Raw genomic sequence first — 19,938 nt, forward strand, 5'->3', positions numbered from 1 at the left:
ACAGGAGACAGGAGACAGCTGGGTTTTGTCACTGGCCATTGCTGCCTTTGAACACTGTAGGGGCAGGAAGGGACAAGCTGCTTCCAGCCACAGAAGGGGTGGGAAAGGAGAGGAAGGATGAGCTCTGCAGAGATATGGGCCAGGTCATCCCTTCCTTCCCCCTCAGGCTGGAAGCAGCTCCTATCCCTTCCCTCCTGAACACTGCTGAAAGGCTGCTGATGGCCACATTTTGGTGTGAACCCTGGCAGAAATCTGCAGGGGGCGGGGCGGGGGGGGGGAATGCGATCCTGTGCGCCCCCTCCCATGTGTTGCCTTGGGAAGGCACAGCACCAGATGAGGCAGGTCTGGTCTAGGGGCCCAGCCAGGCACGAAAGATAGAGTGCCAGGCAGGGAGGGTCAGGTTGGTCAGTCAGTCACCCTCCGTCGTGTGTGTGAGTGAGAGAGCTCTCCCCATGTGAACCCTAAAGCCTTAAAGATAAGAAAGCAAATAAAAAGAATCCAACTATGCAGTATTTCTTTTTAACAGGGGCTCACTCAACTTGATGTTAATTTGAACATTTGTGCTGCATAGTTCTGATTGATTGCTGTTGAACTTCCTTGAATATGAGTAAATTTTACCATATTCAGCACAGGGAAATATGGTCATCCTAGTCATTGATTGTTCAGTAAACTGCAAGGGTGAGCATTTTATGCAAGACAGAGTGTGTCAGTCCTTCAGAGGATCTCATGTATAGCAGCTTTACTTGCAATTTGAATAAATTTTAAGTTTGTTCCCCAAAATCAGTGTACAGAGAGTCTAAGACAAGGGCCACTCTGGAAAAAAAATGAGCTAGGTTAATGACCAATTAAACCCTCTATACTAGATGCTAACACACATTATTGGGAAAAAGAACCCCCCCCCCAAAATGTAATTTTCCAAGTGTAAACAGGGCCTAAATATTGAGCTCTCCTTTATGAAACAGACCCACTATATACATTTATATTGAACAGTTGAGAAAGTTCGAAGGAACACCACAAGTCTCATTCCTCTCCTACCACACAGATATGCACCTCATGCATACAGTAGTCAAAGACGCTCAATCTTTCAGCAGTCTGGGATTGTTTTCAATCCAGACTGCACTGTGAATTGCATTTCAGAACAGAACAGTGTAAAAACAAATTCAATTCCCAAAAAAACAAGGTTGGAGTTAAAACATCAGTCTGAAGTATGATCAGGGTCGGTACAAGGATGTTTTGCGCTCTAGGCGAAACTTCCACCTTGGGCCCTCCCCCCGTGTCCCAGCCCAAGGCCCCCTCCCCACCTGCGGTAGCTCACCCCTGCTCTGCCTCCACTCCGAGCACGCGTGGCTGCTTCACTTGTCTCACCTCCCAGGCTTGCTGCACCAATCAGCTTACGTGCTGCAAGCCTGGGAGGCGAGAGAAGTGAAGCAGCCACAGCGTGCTCGGGGAGGCAGCGAGGCAGGGGTGAGCTGGGGCGGGGAGTTCCCCTGCGTGCCACCCCCCCCCCGCTTACTTGCTGCAGTTGGCCCTCTGTGACCTCCTGCCCCAGCTCCCTCTGCCTAAATGCAGGCGGTGACTGGGGTGGCTGAAGATCCAGCCGCCGCAGTCACTGCCAAAGAAAAAGGCGCCCCCCCACCCCCCAAATCCTAGCACCCTAGGCGACCACCTAGGTCGCCTAAATGGTTGCACTGGCCCTGAGTATGATCATTAGAAAAGCCACTGGTAGAGTTTTAGGTACTACACTTGCCCTCATCCCTCCCTACCAGTTTATTTTTCTTTCAAATCAAATAAAAAAAAGAGTTTTGCTGCTAGGTTGTAGGCCTACACACAAACAAAATATTTCTAGTCATCCTATTACAGTAATCACATTACAAACATATAGGCAACAGTTTTTAGAGAAATATGAATTAGAAAGTATGCTTTTAAAGAGAGCTTAACACCTTTAAGTAACCTAGTATATAGTTTATTACACACTCTAGTACAGACACTTACATTTTGCTACTAGAAGTTCTCATTCCCAATTTCAGTTTGCTACTTTAAAAATAAAATACTTTTCTAGAGAAGTTTTATCTGTAAAAAAAGTTTCAGTATTTTTACTTCATAGCATTTGAGTAGTCTATGGCACCCTTGAAAATACAGCAAGTCTATAGGTCTAGAAGTATGCAAACTGAAGCTTCTTTTGTAAATTCTGAAGCATCAGGTCCTGTATCTCAAGAGGCAAATGCTATACAATGAGGTTATCTGACCTGATTCAGAGTCATTGGTATCTGAAGAGCTAGAATCGCTGCTAGTGCTGCTGCTGCTAGAGTCTGAGGAGCAGCTGCTGCTGCTACTCTCACTCAATCGCCTTGGTCCACCAATAATCTTTGATATAGAGTTATTTTCAGCTGAAAGATAAGAAAAGGAAGTTAAAAAGTATATACAAGACTTTCAGTGCTATATGTTAAGTAGATTGTCAAGTGATTAAAAAATTAATCACGGTTAATCAATAATAGAATACCATTAATTTAAATATTTTTGGATTTTTTTTTACATTTTCAAATATATTGATTTCAATTACAACAGAATACAAAGTGTACAGTGCTCACTTTATATTTAGATTAAAAGTATTTGCACTGTAAAAAACCAAAAAGTTTGCAATTCACTTATTGCAAGTACTGTAGTGCAATCTCGTTATCATGAAAGTTGAACATACAAGTGTAGAATTATGTACAAAAAACTGCATTCAAAAATAAAACCTTGTAAAATTTTAGATCCTGCAAGTCCACTCAGTCCTACTTCTTGTTCAGTCAATTGCTCAGATAAACAAGTTGGTTTAATTTGCAGGAAATGTTGTTTGATTCTTGTTTACAATGTCACCTGACAGTGAGAACAGGGTTCATGGCACTGTCATAGCCAGCATTGCAAGATATTTATGTACCAGATGTGCTAAAGAATCATATGTCCCTTCATGCTTCAACCACCATTCCAAGGCACATGCGTCCATGCTGATGATGGGTTCTACTCAATAACAATCCAAAGCAATGCAGACCAACGCATGGTCATTTTCATTATCTGAGTCAGATGCCACCAGCAGAAGGTGGCTTTTCTTTTTTTGGTGGTTCGGGTTCTGTAGTTTCCTCATTGGAGTGTTGCTCTTTTAAGACTTCTGACAGCATGTTCCACACCCTGTCCTTCTCAGATTTTGGAAGGCACTTCAGATTCTTAAAACTTGGGTCCAGTCCTGTAGCTATCTTTATAAAATCGCACATTGGTACCTTCTTTGCATTTTGTCAAATTTGCAGTGAAAGTGTTCTTAAAAGGAACTACATGTGCTGGGTCATCTTCCAAGACTAATATAACATGAAATATATGGCAGAATGAGGGTAAAACAGAGCAGCAGACATACTACTCTCCCTTAAGGAGTAAAGTCAAATTTAATTAACCCACTATTTTTTTAAACAAGCGTCATCACCATGGAAGCATGTCCTTTGGAACAATGGCTGAAGCATGAAGAGGCATATGAATCTTTAGCACATCTAGCATGTAAATATCTTGTGACACCAGCTACAATAGTGCGCTGCAAATACCTGTTCTCACTTTCAGGTGACATTGCTTTTTTCTTACAGGCAGCATTACCTCCTGTAAATGTAAAGAAACTTGTTTCTCTTAGCTATTGGCTGAACAAGAAGGAGGACTGAGTGGACTTGCAGGCTCTAAAATTTTAAGATGGTTTTATTTTTGAATGCAGTGTTTTTACACATAATTCTACATTTGTAAGTTCAACTTTCATGATAAAGAGACTGCAGTACAGTACTTCTATTAGGTAAATAGACAAATTTTTACAGTGCAAATACTTGTAATAAAAAACTAAATAAAAAGTGAGCACTGTATACTTTGTATTCCGTGTTGTAACTGAAATCAATACATTTGAAAATGTAGACTATCCAAAAATGTTTAAGAATTGTTTAATCACATGATTAATTTTTTTAGTTGCTTGACGGCCCTAGCCTGAATGCATCTTGTCACATCCTTCATAACTGACATAGCTTAGTACTTTGAAGGGATCAAAGCACAACTCCAACAGAATGCAGCAATGGGAGTTGGAGAGGCTGGCACTGATGCAGATTCTTAGGTTTGGTCTATACTACTAACTTAGTAGTCCATACCCCTGGCTGACAGAGTTACACTGACCTAACTCAGCCTAGACAGCACTACTTCAATGGGAGGGTGTCTCTCATCGATATATACCTCTACCTTGGTATAGCACGACCCGATAGAACATGAATTCGGCTACAACACAGTAAAGTAGCACTCCAGGGGGGCAAGGCTGCGCACTCTGGTGGATCAAAGCAAGTTCGATATAATGCGGTTTCACCTATAACACGGTAAGATTTTTTGGCTCCCAAGGACAGCATTATATCGAGGTAGAGGTGTACTTCACCTTCCCAAAAGGCAATAACTAACTAGACCAACTGGCAAAGCTCTCCTATCAGCGTAGGTAGGGTCTTCACAAAGCACTACAGTGGTAATGCTGTAATTGTAGATGACCCCTTGACCAATGCATTCCAGAAGTATTAGACCCTCCGGGCTGAATTACTGTTGAATTTAATCTGACACTAGAGTTCAAGTGCCACTCTCCCTGGACCCCACTGCACTGAAACTGCTGGGTGCAACCAGTGACCAAAATATTTCTTATGGACCATTTTTAACTACACACTTTTTGCAGGCACTTGGCTGTGTCTTTACCATCTGAAAGAAGGGATGAAGGAGGTGGAAAAGAACCAGTTCAGTATGCACACCACCACACCACAATAGGATTTGAAAAAGAGGAACATGGTTAAGTGAAACTTTTTCTGAAGCATTTGCTATTAGCCATTGTCAGATGCAAGATGCCACACAATATAGAATTTTGTGCTGGTGCAACTGGCAATTCTTATGGTCCGACTGGCACGCCATATTGCTTGAGAGATGCTAACCCCATGGAGGCACAAGATAACGTTTTCTAAAAATATTAACAAAAGCTACAGAAAAGGTTCTGTAACAGTCTGGGACAGAAGGAAAAAATATATAGTTGACCAACAAAATTGCTGTTGTGGTGTAGTTGAGACAATGTAGGAGAGATCCCCCACTCTTGCAGGTTAGAAAGTGACGGCTAGCAACTCTTAGTGCCTCTAATATTCTAAAAGGAAGAAATCCCACCAGTTACATCAGAGTACAGACCTCAGGAGGAAAATCGCATTATAAAGAACAAAGTAGTACAACTAATGGTCACATTACATTTGGTGTTTTGCTTTTTAGGGTTTAACTGCCCATTGACATCCAGCAGCCTCTTTTCCAACTCTTGTTTTTTCTCAAAATTAAGTTCTTCTTTTGACTTGTCTGGTTTCTTAGCTGTATGTGAAAGAAAGAAACATTAAGAGCTACATCCAAACCCAAAATAGATTCTGGCTAAACAGATTGTGTAGCATTTATCCATGATATATATACACACCATGTTTTCTTGGTCTTTTCCTTAAACAAGCCATCACGTATTTCTCTAGTTCTCTAAGCGTTGATGCTTTTAAAGTTTCAAAGTCTATTTCTATCTCATCAGGATTAGAGTTTCTCAGTGAAGGCTCTCTTGACTGTATTATATATACTACTTTTCCAAGCTTATCTCCAGGAAGTTTATTTATGTCCAAACTCAACTGCCTTTTTTCATCATAATTCATAGGCTTGGCACTATCCTCATCTTCTGATTTACGTGCCAATGAGAATTGCTGCTTTGTTTTCTTTGACTTACTGCAAGAGAGAGAGTTTACTGCATTGAGAGCAATTTAAAATAATTTGTCACCCACACAACCCTCACACTTACATATTTAAAGACAGTTTTTTCTTCAGTTTCTTTTTTTGCTTTAGCTTTTTCTTCTTTTGATTCACATGTGTGTGCTTGGATTTTTCTTTGCCTCTCTTCCCCTTTTTAGGCTTTCCTTTTTTTTTCCTCAGCTTGGGCAAGGAGGTTTTGGCCAAAGCCCGCAACTGCTGATGAACAGCTTTAAGCTGTCAAAGAAAAGAAGGAAAGAAACTAAGCATCTTGACAGTCATTACAGGAAAAATACTGGGGAAGGAGAAACTGGTCCTGAAGGTCATGGAAGAGTTTTGGCAGCTGGGCAGGGTGTTTACTCAGTGGTGTAACAAGATTTTGGAAGGTAAAATAAACAGGATGAGGGGAGCTTTGGAAAATGGGGGCTTACATTAGAGGGAGAACATTTGTAGCAGGTACATGTGCACATGAGGGTTGTCTCTTGCCATCCTCCTCCTCCCAGGCTTTCAAATCAATCAATCAAAAAAAAAATCTGTCTTCCTGCAGGAACATCCCAAAGCTCTTCTTTAGCGTAAAAACTTGGGGCTCAAGTGTCTCAGTGCACCACTTCCCACCTCCTATGAGGTGGTTCTGTGCAAGGTAGTTTAGAGAGGATGGGGGGGCAGAGTCTTCACATAATAAGTCCAAGCTATTTTGGAAGTCTAGACAGACAATTATACTGAAACCAAGACAAAGTGCTGGCTTCGACATAATCAGCTGGAACTATACAACACCACCTGCAGAGACAAACACATGTTTTGTCCAAGTTAAAAAAAAAAAAAAAAAAAAGAAGGACCAGTTTACATTGCATAGGGATTAAAAGAGGAAAGGATGGATAAGAAGTCCAGCTGAGACATTAGCTGGATAGTTTGCTGCAGAACCATTAAGCGGAAGTAAGGGTGATAATCAATTAATCCCCCAGCCCTCAGCAAAATGGAGAACACACATCCTGATACTGCTTGAGTAGTCATCTTTTCCAAATTAAGTAGCTCAGCACACTGAAATTTAGAGCTAAAACCCATCCACCTTTCATTAGATTTTGTAGCACTTCTCTGGACTTTAGCCAGAATTTGTGCATCTTGACAGAGATGCAAAAAGACCAGTAATTGTCCCGATGGACTCTCACAGTGGCTATGCTCATTAAAATTCAATACATACTCTTTTTTTAAAAAAAAAAATATAAAGATGATACTAAGGTTGCAGTCCCTTTATGAAGGCTATCAACACTGTAAACTGACAGAAAATAGAAGAGCTGTTGACTTTCCAACTTTAAATTTTGTTAAGGGTTTAAGTTTCAGAGGTGCAATTAATTTATAAACAACTTATCACTGATGCTTTCTTGCCTGCAGGGAGACTGAAAATATAGTAGCCTTATTCATTCTTAGGATTTGGAGGTTGTGGATGAGAGAGAGTCTGCATGCAGCCTCCTCTTGAATTAGGAGTTGAAGACAGTGTCAGCTTAATTACATTCCCTTAGATTTGCAATAAATTTTTAGATTTGACCTATGATCTTTACACTATGCCAGAATAATTCCTACTGATATTGTTCCTCAGACAGGCACACCCAGCAGTGATCAGTAGAAACTTCACAATCTTGTTTGCAATAGTCTAATGTAGCCTAGCTTCTTATTAACCTGCTTTCCACAGAACTTGAACACACTCAAATTCAGGTCCAGCGCCTAGGCAGAAGCACCATCCCCTCCAGCTCCCATTGGCCAGGAACCACTGGCCGCTTCCAGGGCACAGTGTGGTATCAGAACAGATGGTGCTGCCTGGCAAAGGCAGGCTAGTCCCTACCAACGGGACTTTTAACGACCCAGTTGGTGGCGCTAACCAGAGCCAATGCAACCCAGTGCCTTCCATTCTGCAACCATGTACAGGGTTGTGACCCACAGTTTGAAAACCACTGCCCTAAGTGACTTGTCTTGATGCTAATTGGCTCCCTCTTCAACTGCTTGAGAGGTGCAAAGAGCCCAATGTGATCAGGGCTACAGAACAAGGCAATACCAACTGGATTTAGGCACTTTTGAAATTTTAATCCAATGCATTTAAAAAAACAAACAAACACACACACACACACACACACACACACCCTGGTAGCAGATACCTTATTCAAACAACCAACAACAACAGCCTACTGAAGGCTTTGAAGCCAGTATGTAAAAAGTTAAGCCTGCTGTTAGAGAACCTGCCATCTCCCACAAAGTAACCACAGCACAATGTGGTACACACGAGGATAATGCACCTTTTTGTACATACATTTAAAATAAACTCTTTACAGACAGCTCATGGTTCTAGACCTTAGAATGGATACATGTGAACAAGAGCCACCGCAGGCTACAATAGTCGTGCACTTTGTAGGGAGCATTGTTGCTTACTTGCTCCTGAAGCTTTGCAAGGCGTCGTGTTCTTTCCTCTTCTGAATCTTCAGATGATCTTTCTTCAGAGGAGTCATCACTGCTGCTTTCACTAGAAAAAGCACTTGCTGTTTCTGTTTTGGGTTGTGATGGTGGTATACTTGCAACAGGTTCATCTGGAATTTTGGCAAATTGCATCTCAAAGATATCCTAAAATATAAATAAAAAAAAAGTTGGACCTCTTTATAGGAGAGTATATCATCTTTACCAATCTCATTATATTGGTCTAGATGTCCTAGAATGATCACAGGTCACCTAGCACCCAATGATTTCTCCTCTCTCAGAAGCTAGTACTCCAAGACCCATTACCAGAACGGCTCTACAGTGGGAACCTTAGATGGTCCAGAATTTGTTAGTCTCTAAGGTGCCACAAGGACTTCTCACAGTTTCATTTATTAAGTGATAACTCACCTGCAGTTTTCTACCCATAGCAACCACTTCATGGTCTGGAGAGTTGTATTTGTAGCAATTCATAAACATTAATCTAATATCTGCAGCAAACTCTTGTGTATCTTTATATTCATAGTTATCCATTTTCTTCTATGAGGAAACAGAATAATGAAGTTAAAGTTTAGATCTAAAATGCAAGATACAGACTATGTATCTGGGACTAACGCCAAAAATAAGTGGTGAAGGAAAATTGACACTTCCAGCATCAGAATAAATCTGGTGCAGTAGGGTTACCATACTGCAGAAGCTCCACAAAACATTAAAAAGTAAACAAACAAAAAAAAAAAGCACACCAAACACCACATAACCTCATATATCACATAGCCTCTTCTGACTTAGAATATTCTGTTGCAAATATTAACTGTCAGCAATACAACTTAAAGCTATGAAACTAACGAACTTTGAATAACTAAAAACTTTGTTATAGTACCAAACACCTTTTGCTAATGTTCAGTTATAGATTATAAGGAATCTGCATTTATTTAATTTGTATTGTAAGTCACATAGATGACTGAAATACTCTGTAAATAAATCCAGGCCAAGATTTTCCAATCCATAAAAAAAAAAAAAAATATGGGCACTTAAAGTTGGGTTCCCAGACCCCAATTTAGCTACCTAAATAAGTGGCCTAATTTTCAGAAGAACTGGGTATCCAACAGTTCCATTGTAGTCAGCAGGAGCCATTAAGTTCTCAACTCTTCAGAAACATAGGCCACTTATTTAGGTAGCTAAATTAGGGTCTGGGAACCCAACTTTAGAAAGCAACATTTTATAAAAATAGGTATCCATTTTTTCCAGTCATTGACTACACTGTCTAAAGGACTTATTTTGTTTCTTATAAATGGGGACAAACATGACAAAGTTTGAATTATCTCCCTACCACTTAAGACAGGGGAGCAGTTAAGTTCAAGACAAAACAGGGAGCTTACACAGTTGAGACATCTGGGTGTCTGCTGTTTCAGACTGCATCATGAGAGTGAGTCTGAAGGGCTAGAGTGATGCTTAAATACTGGGAAAGTGATAGAGACATACCTTTTTTATATATGCTAACAGTAATCATATATAAAGGTGACCCAAAAGGTACTTTGACATGTGCCCCGATGGGTTTATACAGATAAGCTAGAGACTTGGAAAGCTTGCACCACCATTAGACGTTTTCTTGAGTGAAAGTCTTTACTGTAACTTAAGCCCTTTTACTAATTTTTAAGCTCAGTTCACCCTACAAGCAAGCAAACTAGTTACTTTACCAGTTAATCAGCATGAAATAACCATAAGACACTATGTACAGCAGGATATGCAGTCTTTGTGCCTCGGTTTACTTTCCTTAAAGAACCAAGTCTTCATGACATTTTTAGATTCAATTTAAAAGATTTAATTTATGACCATAAATTCCCTACACAGGAGAATAAACCAGAGTTGTGAATCTAGCCAAAACCCCTTACCTTAATAGTTCCAAGATCTATAGGGCATTTCACGGTATCATGGTGGTCATTGAGCCCCAAAGCTGTAATGTCTACAGGTTTATAGAAAGGCCAAGCATATGATGCATGTTTCTTTGCAAACATTTCTTTAAGGATTTCACTACAATGCTTTAGTTGTTCTGATAATTGAACATTTTTGACAACTTCAAGTGGCTGTTGAGAATCTGGCACGTCTTTCTTTAGATAACTGTCTGGTACATTATGTTCACTTTCTCCTCTACATGATATTTTAGCAATTTTTGGTTCATTAAGTGCTGGAGAAGATTCACAGCTTGCTGTAGATATTGTAGTAGTATCAGCCTTCCTTTTCACACCCTTTTTAACCTAGAAAACAAAAAAAGTTTACATAGACTATTTCAAGTAACTAGAATTGCACAATTCCACAATAAATAGTAAAAGAAACTTTTGTTTAGTTGTTTGGTTTTTTTAGACAAACTTCTGTATTTTTTCTCTACAACTGTTGAACTTATTTCTATAATTTTATATTTAAGACCCACATTTTCAGCAAAGTGTTACAATCTAGCATCAAAGTGTAAGGCTTTCGTTAGAGTTGGAAGGAAAGTGTACTACAGTTTAATTTATTCTGCCGTCACTTAAGCAGGGTAAAATCTCAAAAAAGTTACTAGATTATGAATTCGATATTACAACAGTCAGTCACCAACAAATACAAATATTCCTGCACTCTAGTATTTGAGGCCTAATTAGAGGCCATGAGTATAATAAGTTTTTAGCTCTTAGGTTGTGTCTAAAATTGTGCTGCCTCTGGTTTGGAAGAGAGACAATATATGCACTTTGTCACTAACTCACTAGGACACTCAGATACATATTTTTACTTTTCGGAAAAAAGGTTGGGAGAGAGCATGCATGTTCCCAGTTGGAATACTTGAAACAAAGCTAGTTGATATGAGATGGTTTGATCTAACCAAAATGGCATGTTTTCACACACAGGTCCAGATAGCAGCAATTGTTTCTGGTAGCTCCAGGGCTGCCCAGGGGCGGGGCAATTTGCTTCAGGCCCCAGGCCCAGCAGGGGCCCCTATGAGACTATAGTATTCTGTAGTATTGCAACTTTTCTTTACGGAAGGGGCCCCGAAATTGCTTTGCCCCAGGCCCCCTGAATCCTCAGGGCTGCCCTAGGTAGCTCATACAAAAGTTGTTTAAGATAACTATTCTGTTGTAGATTTAACAGGCAGTATGGTTATTTTGAAAACTGAACATTTCCATCATATCATGGACTTAGTTTGCATTAAAACTAGGTCAGTTCCTTCTGAATATTTAATTTTGAAGTTAAGCAGAGATCTGTCCCCATAGTGGGAAACCACCTTTAACTCAACATAGAGCAAAGCTACCAGTCTCTCAAACTATCTTTCTAAAAAAGAAAAGAACACATTCATTAACTCACCTGAGCACAAAGAAAAGCAAAACACCAAGATTTAAATATGTAGTAACCCTACATTTTGACTTAACCTCTGCCCTATACTCTGTAATTAGTGCTGCCCCACTTATTCGAGAGATCAGAAATTGTGTATAAAAAAAATCTACACTTTGTAAGATGCAAGATAAATAGGTTGTGTTTATTCACAGTGCACAATATTAAATTGTGTTAGATTAGTTTTGTGCATTGTGATCCACACTATACATGGATGTGCCAACTACTGCCTCAGACAGTATCAATCTACTTTCATTTAGAAGCCAGTATTCAAAAGGTAACTTACTTTTATTATAGGTAGTGTGGCTGACATGAAGGTAGTCGATTGGGCCATTGACAGAGGGGCTAGCACAAGCTGCTGTGGTACTGGAGTCATCACGTGAGGCTGCTTAACAATGCTTTCAAGTTGCTTCTGCAGCTGATTTTGCTTAGTGGTACAAACTCCTGAATCAGGCAGCTGAGCTCCTAATAAATCAAACCAATTTACACTGAGATGTGTACTTTGGTGTCCCAACAATTCCAGTCCTATGTGCTTATAGAAGAGATCTTCCAGGTCATCAAGTCCAGTCTCCTGTCATTGCAGGCAACTTAGTCATAATCCCATTGATGAATGTATCAAAGCCCCATCTTTACATGCCAGTCATAATCCCATTGATGAATGTATCAAAGCCCCATCTTTACATGCCAGTCATAATCCCATTGATGAATGTATCAAAGCCCCATCTTTACATGCCAGTCATAATATTTCCTTCCACAAAGCTCCTGTTCATAGGCCCAAAGGCTACATGGTCTTATTTTCAATTGACCAAATACTTACTTGCAGTTGGTGCTCTCTGAAGCTATACATAAGTGCAACAATTACTATTCTTGCATCCATGCTCCTAATGCAAGACCAGATGGGGACTCTCCTGGTTTAGATCTGCAGTGCTAGTTCAGCAGTGGAGCCATAGTGCCCCCAAGAGTCTTCAACTGAGTCAATGTCCTTGGAAAAAAAACTGAACTAAACTATTTATCTTTGAAAGCAATAGTTAGTTAAATCATCTTTTTTTCCAGAGACACGGGCTTTTTTAGGTCTCTATTCTTGGAAATGGAATTTCTCCATTGAGGTCTGTCATTTGGATTTTAAAATGTAGAATAGAAGTAGCACTGGAACTAGAAACAGATACCCGATAAACAGTAGTGACAGAAATCCTCTCTATAATTTAAGTTCTACTAGGAGCCCAATATTCCAGAAGTAAGTTTACTAATTTGGAGAAGCACTTAGGTAGTCAGCTTGGAAAAGAGATTCTGTAAGACTATTTAAGCAAGCTAATTATTAAACTTGAGGAATTCAAGCAACACTGATTTATTGTTGTGTACTGCAAGTGGCTGCCCTTAGAAATCTCCCACATGAAGTCTGATTGAAGATTCAGTGTAGAGGCAGATGTTCCTTTAAGGTGACCCTAAAAATCAAAGGCCTGCCAATGGTGTGACAATAAAAAATATTAGCTCGGCCAAACATTAAGAGATGGTTCTCAGAGCAGAACTTGTTGTGGTGATAAGCAAGAGAGGTTGGGTAGGTTATCGCAGGACATTAGTTATTCCACATGAAGTCCTTAAGATCTTTGAAACAGATTGTGGAAGAGAACCTCCCTGAGATGGGTGTCAGTGTATGAATAATCTTGATAGGTGACTTATTGAAACTGAATCTTGATACCAGCTCTAAAGTAGTAAGATTCATTTACAGTAGCACCTCGTTAATGAAGAATTTAATGTAAGATTGAATGGCACAAAAATGAGGCATCAAAATTAACTCATTGTCCTGCATAATCTTCTCAAAGAGGATGGAAAGGAAAGCTGGAGTTACCCCTAGGAGCCAGCTTTCTTCCTAGCTACCACTTGTATAGACTTCCAGGGTAGTGTGGCTGTTGTCAGCACTGGTAATTTTTCACTGCCACTCTAGCCCTTTCAAGATGTCTGGCCTGGTCCTGTTCAGTATCAAAAATAAGAATAAGCCAGTCTTAAAGAGAAACTAAAACTTTCCTTAGGGAGGTTCATGGAGGAACATCAGTAATTTTCTCAGCACAAGTGCTAGCCAAAAGCGCCACAAAAGTTTATATATTTAAGTGCCAAATGTTCCAAAGACACTTTATATCTAGATTAGGCAATAGCCAGGCAGTGATGGCACATACTTTTGAGTAAACGGGAGAAGTGTGGCATTTGTGTAGACACTCAACATAATGAAGATCCCTTATTCTGCTTCACATGAGGCTTTCAGGCATGGAGGCTTATGGTCTTCTAGGGTGCACTGGGGAGACCAGAAGAGTAATATGGTAAAATTAAAAAAAAAAAAAAAAAAAAGAGTCAGTCATGGTCCACCTCAAAGCTGACTTTTATTCATCTAGCAGACACCACGCCAGGTCATTTTAAGACACTGTAGGGATGCTTAGGGCCAGTTCTCAGGATGGGCAAATAGGGCAGTTGCCTCAGGCATGCCAAAGTGTAATGCCACTTGATTTTGGGGGGTGGAGGGGCGGGGCTGTGCTCCCAGTTATCTTGCCCTTTTTCATTTTTGGCTGAGCTGCTTGAGAGGTGGGATGCAACAGGGCAAGGCACAAAAACAGCTAGGGCCTCTCCTTGGGATGCTTCTCAGATATACCAGAGATAAAAGGAAACAGGGAAATCCTCAAGTCTCTTTATTCTTCAAAAATAGTAGAACTGTTTGACAGAGGATTAAACTTCAGAAACCGTGGAGCTGTGAGACCTACACCATAAGTACAGCAGTAACAGAATATTTAAAGAGGAGTCAAAAGACCCAAAACAGGACACAATTACAGATTACACAAGTTTTGGTAGATAGCCATCAAGTGAAGAGGGCGATACAGTAGAGGCAGCTGAGAGCAGTGCCTCTATGGTCAGAAGTGAAGGAGTCATGAGAGGCAACTGGAGATAATTAGAGCTGCAGCACCCTAAGACAGCACACAGTATCTTGTTAGTGATAACAGCTCATGACTGCTGGTCTACTGCCAAGTGCACAGACCCAAGAGTTGTCACCTGTGTCATTGTGTATCTATCTTGTAGTTTCAAGGCAAATCCAACATAGTTTACTGGTGATTTCTATAGAGAGAATACATTCTCACATCTTTCCTGTTAAATGTCTCTCTGGCAATGTACAACATTTTGAAACTATGGTAAACATTGGTATGTATAGGGTGACCAGACAGCAAATGTGAAAAATTGGGATGGGGGTGGGGGAGTAGTAGGAGCCTATATAAGAAGACCCCCCCCCAAAAAAAAAATCGAGACTGTCCCTATAAAATTGGGACATCTGGTCACCCTAGTTATGTATAACATTTAATAAAAAGGTACGACTCACAAAGCTCCAAATATGTAGAGTTGGGGAGGGAAACTTATTTGGAGAGCATAATGGTAGAGCCATTTTAGATTAGATTTCCAAACTGATACCCAGTTCATGACCAAAGTATATATTCTCATTGTGAAAGGAAATGAGAAGCAGCATATTGTTATGTAGCAGTTAATAAGCCTCTTTACCTTCATTTATTCACTTGAGAGATAGTGAAGTAGGCACTAGTCCAAAAGGTATTAGAATGGTTAAATGTTTCTAAATTAGGGCTGACAAGTGATTCAAAAATTAAATCGCTATTACTCACATGATTAAACAATAGAATCTCATTTATTTAAATATTTTTGGTTGATTTCAATTACAACACAGAATACAAAGTGTACAGTGCTCACTTTATATTTCTTTTAACAACGCAAATACTTGTATTAAGTGAATTGAAAAGTACTATTTACTTTTGATTACAAGTACCATAGTGCAATCTCCATCATGAAAGCTGAACTTACAAATGTAGAATTATGTAAAAAAAAAAAACAGCATTCAAAAATAAAACCATGTAAAATTTTAAAGCCTGCAAGTCCACTCAGTCCTACATCTTGTTCAGCCAATTGCTCAGGCAAACAAATTTGTTTACATTTTCAGGAGATAATGCTGCTTGCTTCCTGTTTACATCACCTGAAAGTGAGAACAGGTGTTTGCATGGCACTGTTGTAGCCAGTGTTGCAAGATATTTACGAGCCAGACAGGGTGACCAGACAGTAAGTGTGAAAAATCAGGAAGGGGTGAGGGGTAATAGGTGCCTATAGAAGAAAATGCCCCAAATATCAGGATTGTCCCTATAAAATAGGGACTCTGGCCACGCTAGTGCCAGTTGCGCTAAAGATTCATATGTCCCTTCATGCTTCAACCACCATTCCAGGGGACGTGCGTCCACACTGATATTGGTTCTGCTCAACAACAATCCAAAGCAGTGAAAATCAATGCACGGTTCATTTTCATCATCTGAGTCAGATGCTAGCAGCAGAAGATTGGTTCTCTTTTTTTGATAGTTTCCACATCAGAGTGTTGCTCTTTTAAGACTTCTGAAAGGATACTCTACATCTCGTCCCACTCAGATTTTGGAAGGCACTTCAGATACTTAAACCTTGGGTTGTGTGCTGTAGCTATCTTTAGAGATCTCATATTGGACCTTCTTTGCATTTTGTCAAATCTGCAGTGCAAGTGTTCTTAAATTGAAGAACGTGTGCTGGGTCATCATCCGAGACTGCTATAACGTGAAATATATGGCAGAATGCAGGCAAAACAGAGCAGGAGACATACAATTCTCCCACAAGGAGTTCGGTCACAAATTTAATTAACACATCATCAGCATGGAAGCATATCCTCTAGAATGGTGGTCAAAGCAGGAAGGGGCATATGAATTTTTAGCATACTTGGCGTGTAAATACCTTGCAATGCCGGCTAAAAACGTGTCACGCAAGTGCCTGTTCTCACTTTCTAGTGACATTGTAAACAAGAAGCGAGCAGCATTATTTCCTGTAAATGTAAACAAAATTTGTCTTAGCGATTGGCTGAACAAGTAGGACTGAGTGGATATGTAGCCTCTAAAATTTGAGATGGTTTTATTTTTTAATGCAGTTTTTTTGTACATAGTTCTACATTTGTACGTTGCACTTTCATGATAAAGATTGCACTACAGTATTCTCATGAGGTGAAAATACTATGTTTTGTTTATCATTTTTACAGTGAAAATATTTGTAATAAAAATATACACTTTGTACTGTGTTGTAATTGAAATCAATATATATGTAAATGTAGAAAACATCCAAATTTAATAAATTTCAAATTGGTATTTATTGTATAACAGTGCAATTAAGAGATTAGTCAGGTTAAAAAAAATCAATCAAGATTAATTTGAGTTAGTCATGTGATTTAACTGCAAATCAAGAGCCCTATCCCAAATATATTTCTTTATACAGCACCTTTAATCAGCAGATGACACTTCTATGAAGTGCTCAGAAACACCTTAATTTTACAGAAAGAGAAGCAGAGAATCAAGAACACTAAATTTTATCAATGACAAACAGTAATTTAGTGACAGATAAGAATAGAAAACCAGATAGAGGTGTGCAGGTCAAGAGCTATCACACTGGGAAGAAGGCTAGCACAGATTTGTATTTTTCTTCAAATACTTAAATTTTACTCTTACTTTTAACTTCTTAAAAAAGTATACTAACTAGCTTATTTTTTTATTATTGTAAAGTCAATAATGGAATATATGCACTGCACTTCTGCTCCTTTCAGGAAGCATCTTTCATCATATGGATAAACAATTTTTCCTATAACTATATTACTGTACCTGTTAACTGTCAATGCAGAAAATGAGCTAAACCTCAAACTCCTGTCAAAATGCAGATTTTTTTTTAAAAGTTATTCAGTGAGACCTGGAGAGGTTATTATTGGCATATTGAACCTGCTTAAACCTTGAAGCAATGATTTTTTTGCCTGTCTACTGATTTCCAGGAAAAACAAGTGACAGTTGTCATTTTGTAAAATACTAAGTCCTGACCAACTGCTCCACAGCAAAGTTTAGTAGCATTAGGTTTTAGTCCAAATACGACAGTCGCCATAAAATTTTACTAATCTATAGACTTGTCAATATCAACTCTCCCACAATTTGATGTTTACAAAACACAGTTGTAATTAAAATCAACCGTTAGCAAGTTAATACATTAACACTGTATGTAGTCCAATATTTACCTTCTTGTTTCTTCCCTTTTCTTTTCCCTTTGTTGACAATAACTAGTCTCTCTTCTGGAGGCATTTGTGCCACTTTCTGCAGAAATACTTTTTCTAGCTCTTGTGCCATAAAAACAATGTCATCACCTGGCTGCAAGATACACCGGTATTTATGTTTGTAAGTCACAGAATATAGGCAATATACTTTAATACAAGAGTATTACATTCAGTAGCATTATAATACAGCCATGTTCTGTTGCATCATGCATTACAAGTTTACTGTCAGTCAATCTGAAGTCAGATTATAGGGTTTCTAAATAAAGTCTGATTACAGAACAACCTTAAAAAGGTTACATAACTCACGCTACCAGTTCCACAACAAGTTATGATCATATTGATAAATATAAATGCCCCTCCACCCCTTTATTATTTCCTTCTATATTTCCCCAACCATCCCACTCCTACACAGAGACAAGTTTCAGGCTGTTCACTTGAGCATCCTTCAAATCCTAAGGATACAGCAATCAAGTATTAAAACAGAACTGCCCGAGTTTGCCACGCATAAGCAGCATTTTAAAAAGTTGCTTCTTCTCTTGGTCTGTCACACACTATTTGGTTAGTAATTATACATTGCAAAGCTCATCTATTCACCCACCTTCCTGAAGGAGCAGAGTGTGGGATTCAGGATAAGCAGGAGAGAGTGTGTGTGTGTGTGTGTGTGTCTTACTTATGATAAGCTTTTTAATTGTTAGACATATTTGCTGTGCAATTACATGGGCTATCTTGTGTAGTGTTGTAGTGGGTTTGTTGGTGGTATCCTTGTATGGGGACATTTATCCTTTTGATGAATTGTATAGATGACTAGAGGTTGACTAGGTGCTTTTGATAAGTTTAAATAAATATTAGCAGCCTATTTAAATAAATGTTTTCTATTAAAATGCAGAGACATGTTAGGTTAGTTGTCCGATACAAGTAACAAAATGCATCACTAGCGAACACTTCCAGAATTGAGTATGTGGCCTGCTGAACACTATACATTTACTACAGTCCCTTCTTTTTAGCATTTTACATACCTTGTTATACACATAGCAGTTCGTGAACATAGTTTTAAAGTCTTCAATGCAGTCTGTAGCTTTTGTATAATAATTATGTTCCAAACGCTTTTTAATTGTGCTCAAGTCCATGGGTTTCTTAATGATATTATAATAATCCTGTAGTTTTGAAAAGATGGTTAAAACCATACAATTTGTGAATTTAATTTAAGAGTTACTAGGACACGAGCGCTCTTGTACATTTGAGGACAACCTGTTAGCCTTTACAGGAGAATAGAACTACTATGTTGCTGAATTTGGAATAGGTACATTCCATTCAAAGAAAGCTTCCTTCAGGTTTCAAGTTACCATTAAAAGCATTGTAAGTGCCACAACAGCAGAGGTCCTATGGAACTTAATTTCTTTGTACTCCTCCCATTGCATGATAGTATAAGGACCATGTGGCTAAATGGCACTTCTGCTAGGAATAATAGTTCCCTTGAAAATTGCTTTGAGACCAACAGATGAAAAGTGCTATACAAGTGAAAATAAGTATCCCTATTTCCCAGATGGAGAAATGGAAGTATAGACAGGCAAAGAGACTTGCACAAAATTGCAGGCAGAGCTGGGAATAGAGTCAAGGTCTCTCGATGTCTGTCCAGTACATTATCCATTGGGCCATGGTGTTTCCCTAAAAACAAAAGGTGAATTCAATCCCTAGCTGACTGACTCTTAAATTAAAAGAGGGTCCTAGTAGAATTGCTTACTTCCGCCTCTGGGAATTAGCACACAATTGTTAATCTCTAGGTTAGAATACATCAGAAATATTCAATAGTTTTACATTTCCATTAATTGGGTTACAAATGCTTCAAATAATTAAGTTAGTAATGACAACCTCTGAAGCACTTCTAACTAGAGCAATTTATCCACTGGAACAAAAGGCTAAATACATCATGATGTTTAAGTATCTGTTCAACAACATGACCATAAGAACATTTAAACTACACGGCTAAAAAAACAGCTATTGTCAAAATACTGATCTCTTCTGCCACGTCCTCTCCCCTTTCAGTGTCAGAAGGGTAAAATTAGATATTCGTTGTCCTTGTAACGAAGCCAGACAGAATTTATGCAAAAGTTGAAGCTACACTATTTCCAAAAGTATGTGTTAAATTCTAGGTGGCTGCCTTCGAAATTTGAAGAGGCAGAACTGTCCCTGAGGCTAACTAC

At 39.1% G+C, this 19,938-nt stretch overlaps 1 protein-coding gene across 1 annotated transcript in view; it reads right to left on the minus strand.

Moving 5' to 3' along the window:
• Positions 1-18,879, minus strand: part of BRDT (bromodomain testis associated) — a 36,343-nt gene extending 17,464 nt beyond the window's left edge. Inside the window, exons 1-10 of the mRNA XM_030572511.1 lie at positions 18,754-18,879; positions 17,702-17,831; positions 11,888-12,066; positions 10,134-10,496; positions 8,653-8,781; positions 8,203-8,391; positions 5,837-6,021; positions 5,474-5,763; positions 5,260-5,373; positions 2,247-2,387 (exon numbers count right to left, since the gene is read on the minus strand). Of these exons, the coding sequence (XP_030428371.1) occupies positions 2,247-2,387; positions 5,260-5,373; positions 5,474-5,763; positions 5,837-6,021; positions 8,203-8,391; positions 8,653-8,781; positions 10,134-10,496; positions 11,888-12,066; positions 17,702-17,831; positions 18,754-18,864 (1,831 nt within the window). The 5' untranslated portion in view covers positions 18,865-18,879. The remainder of the gene's footprint in view (positions 1-2,246; positions 2,388-5,259; positions 5,374-5,473; positions 5,764-5,836; positions 6,022-8,202; positions 8,392-8,652; positions 8,782-10,133; positions 10,497-11,887; positions 12,067-17,701; positions 17,832-18,753) is intronic.
• Between the last annotated feature and the right edge of the window lie 1,059 nt (positions 18,880-19,938).

Source organism: Gopherus evgoodei, chromosome 8 (genome assembly GCF_007399415.2).
Source record: "Gopherus evgoodei ecotype Sinaloan lineage chromosome 8, rGopEvg1_v1.p, whole genome shotgun sequence".
Lineage (NCBI taxonomy): Eukaryota > Metazoa > Chordata > Testudines > Testudinidae > Gopherus > Gopherus evgoodei.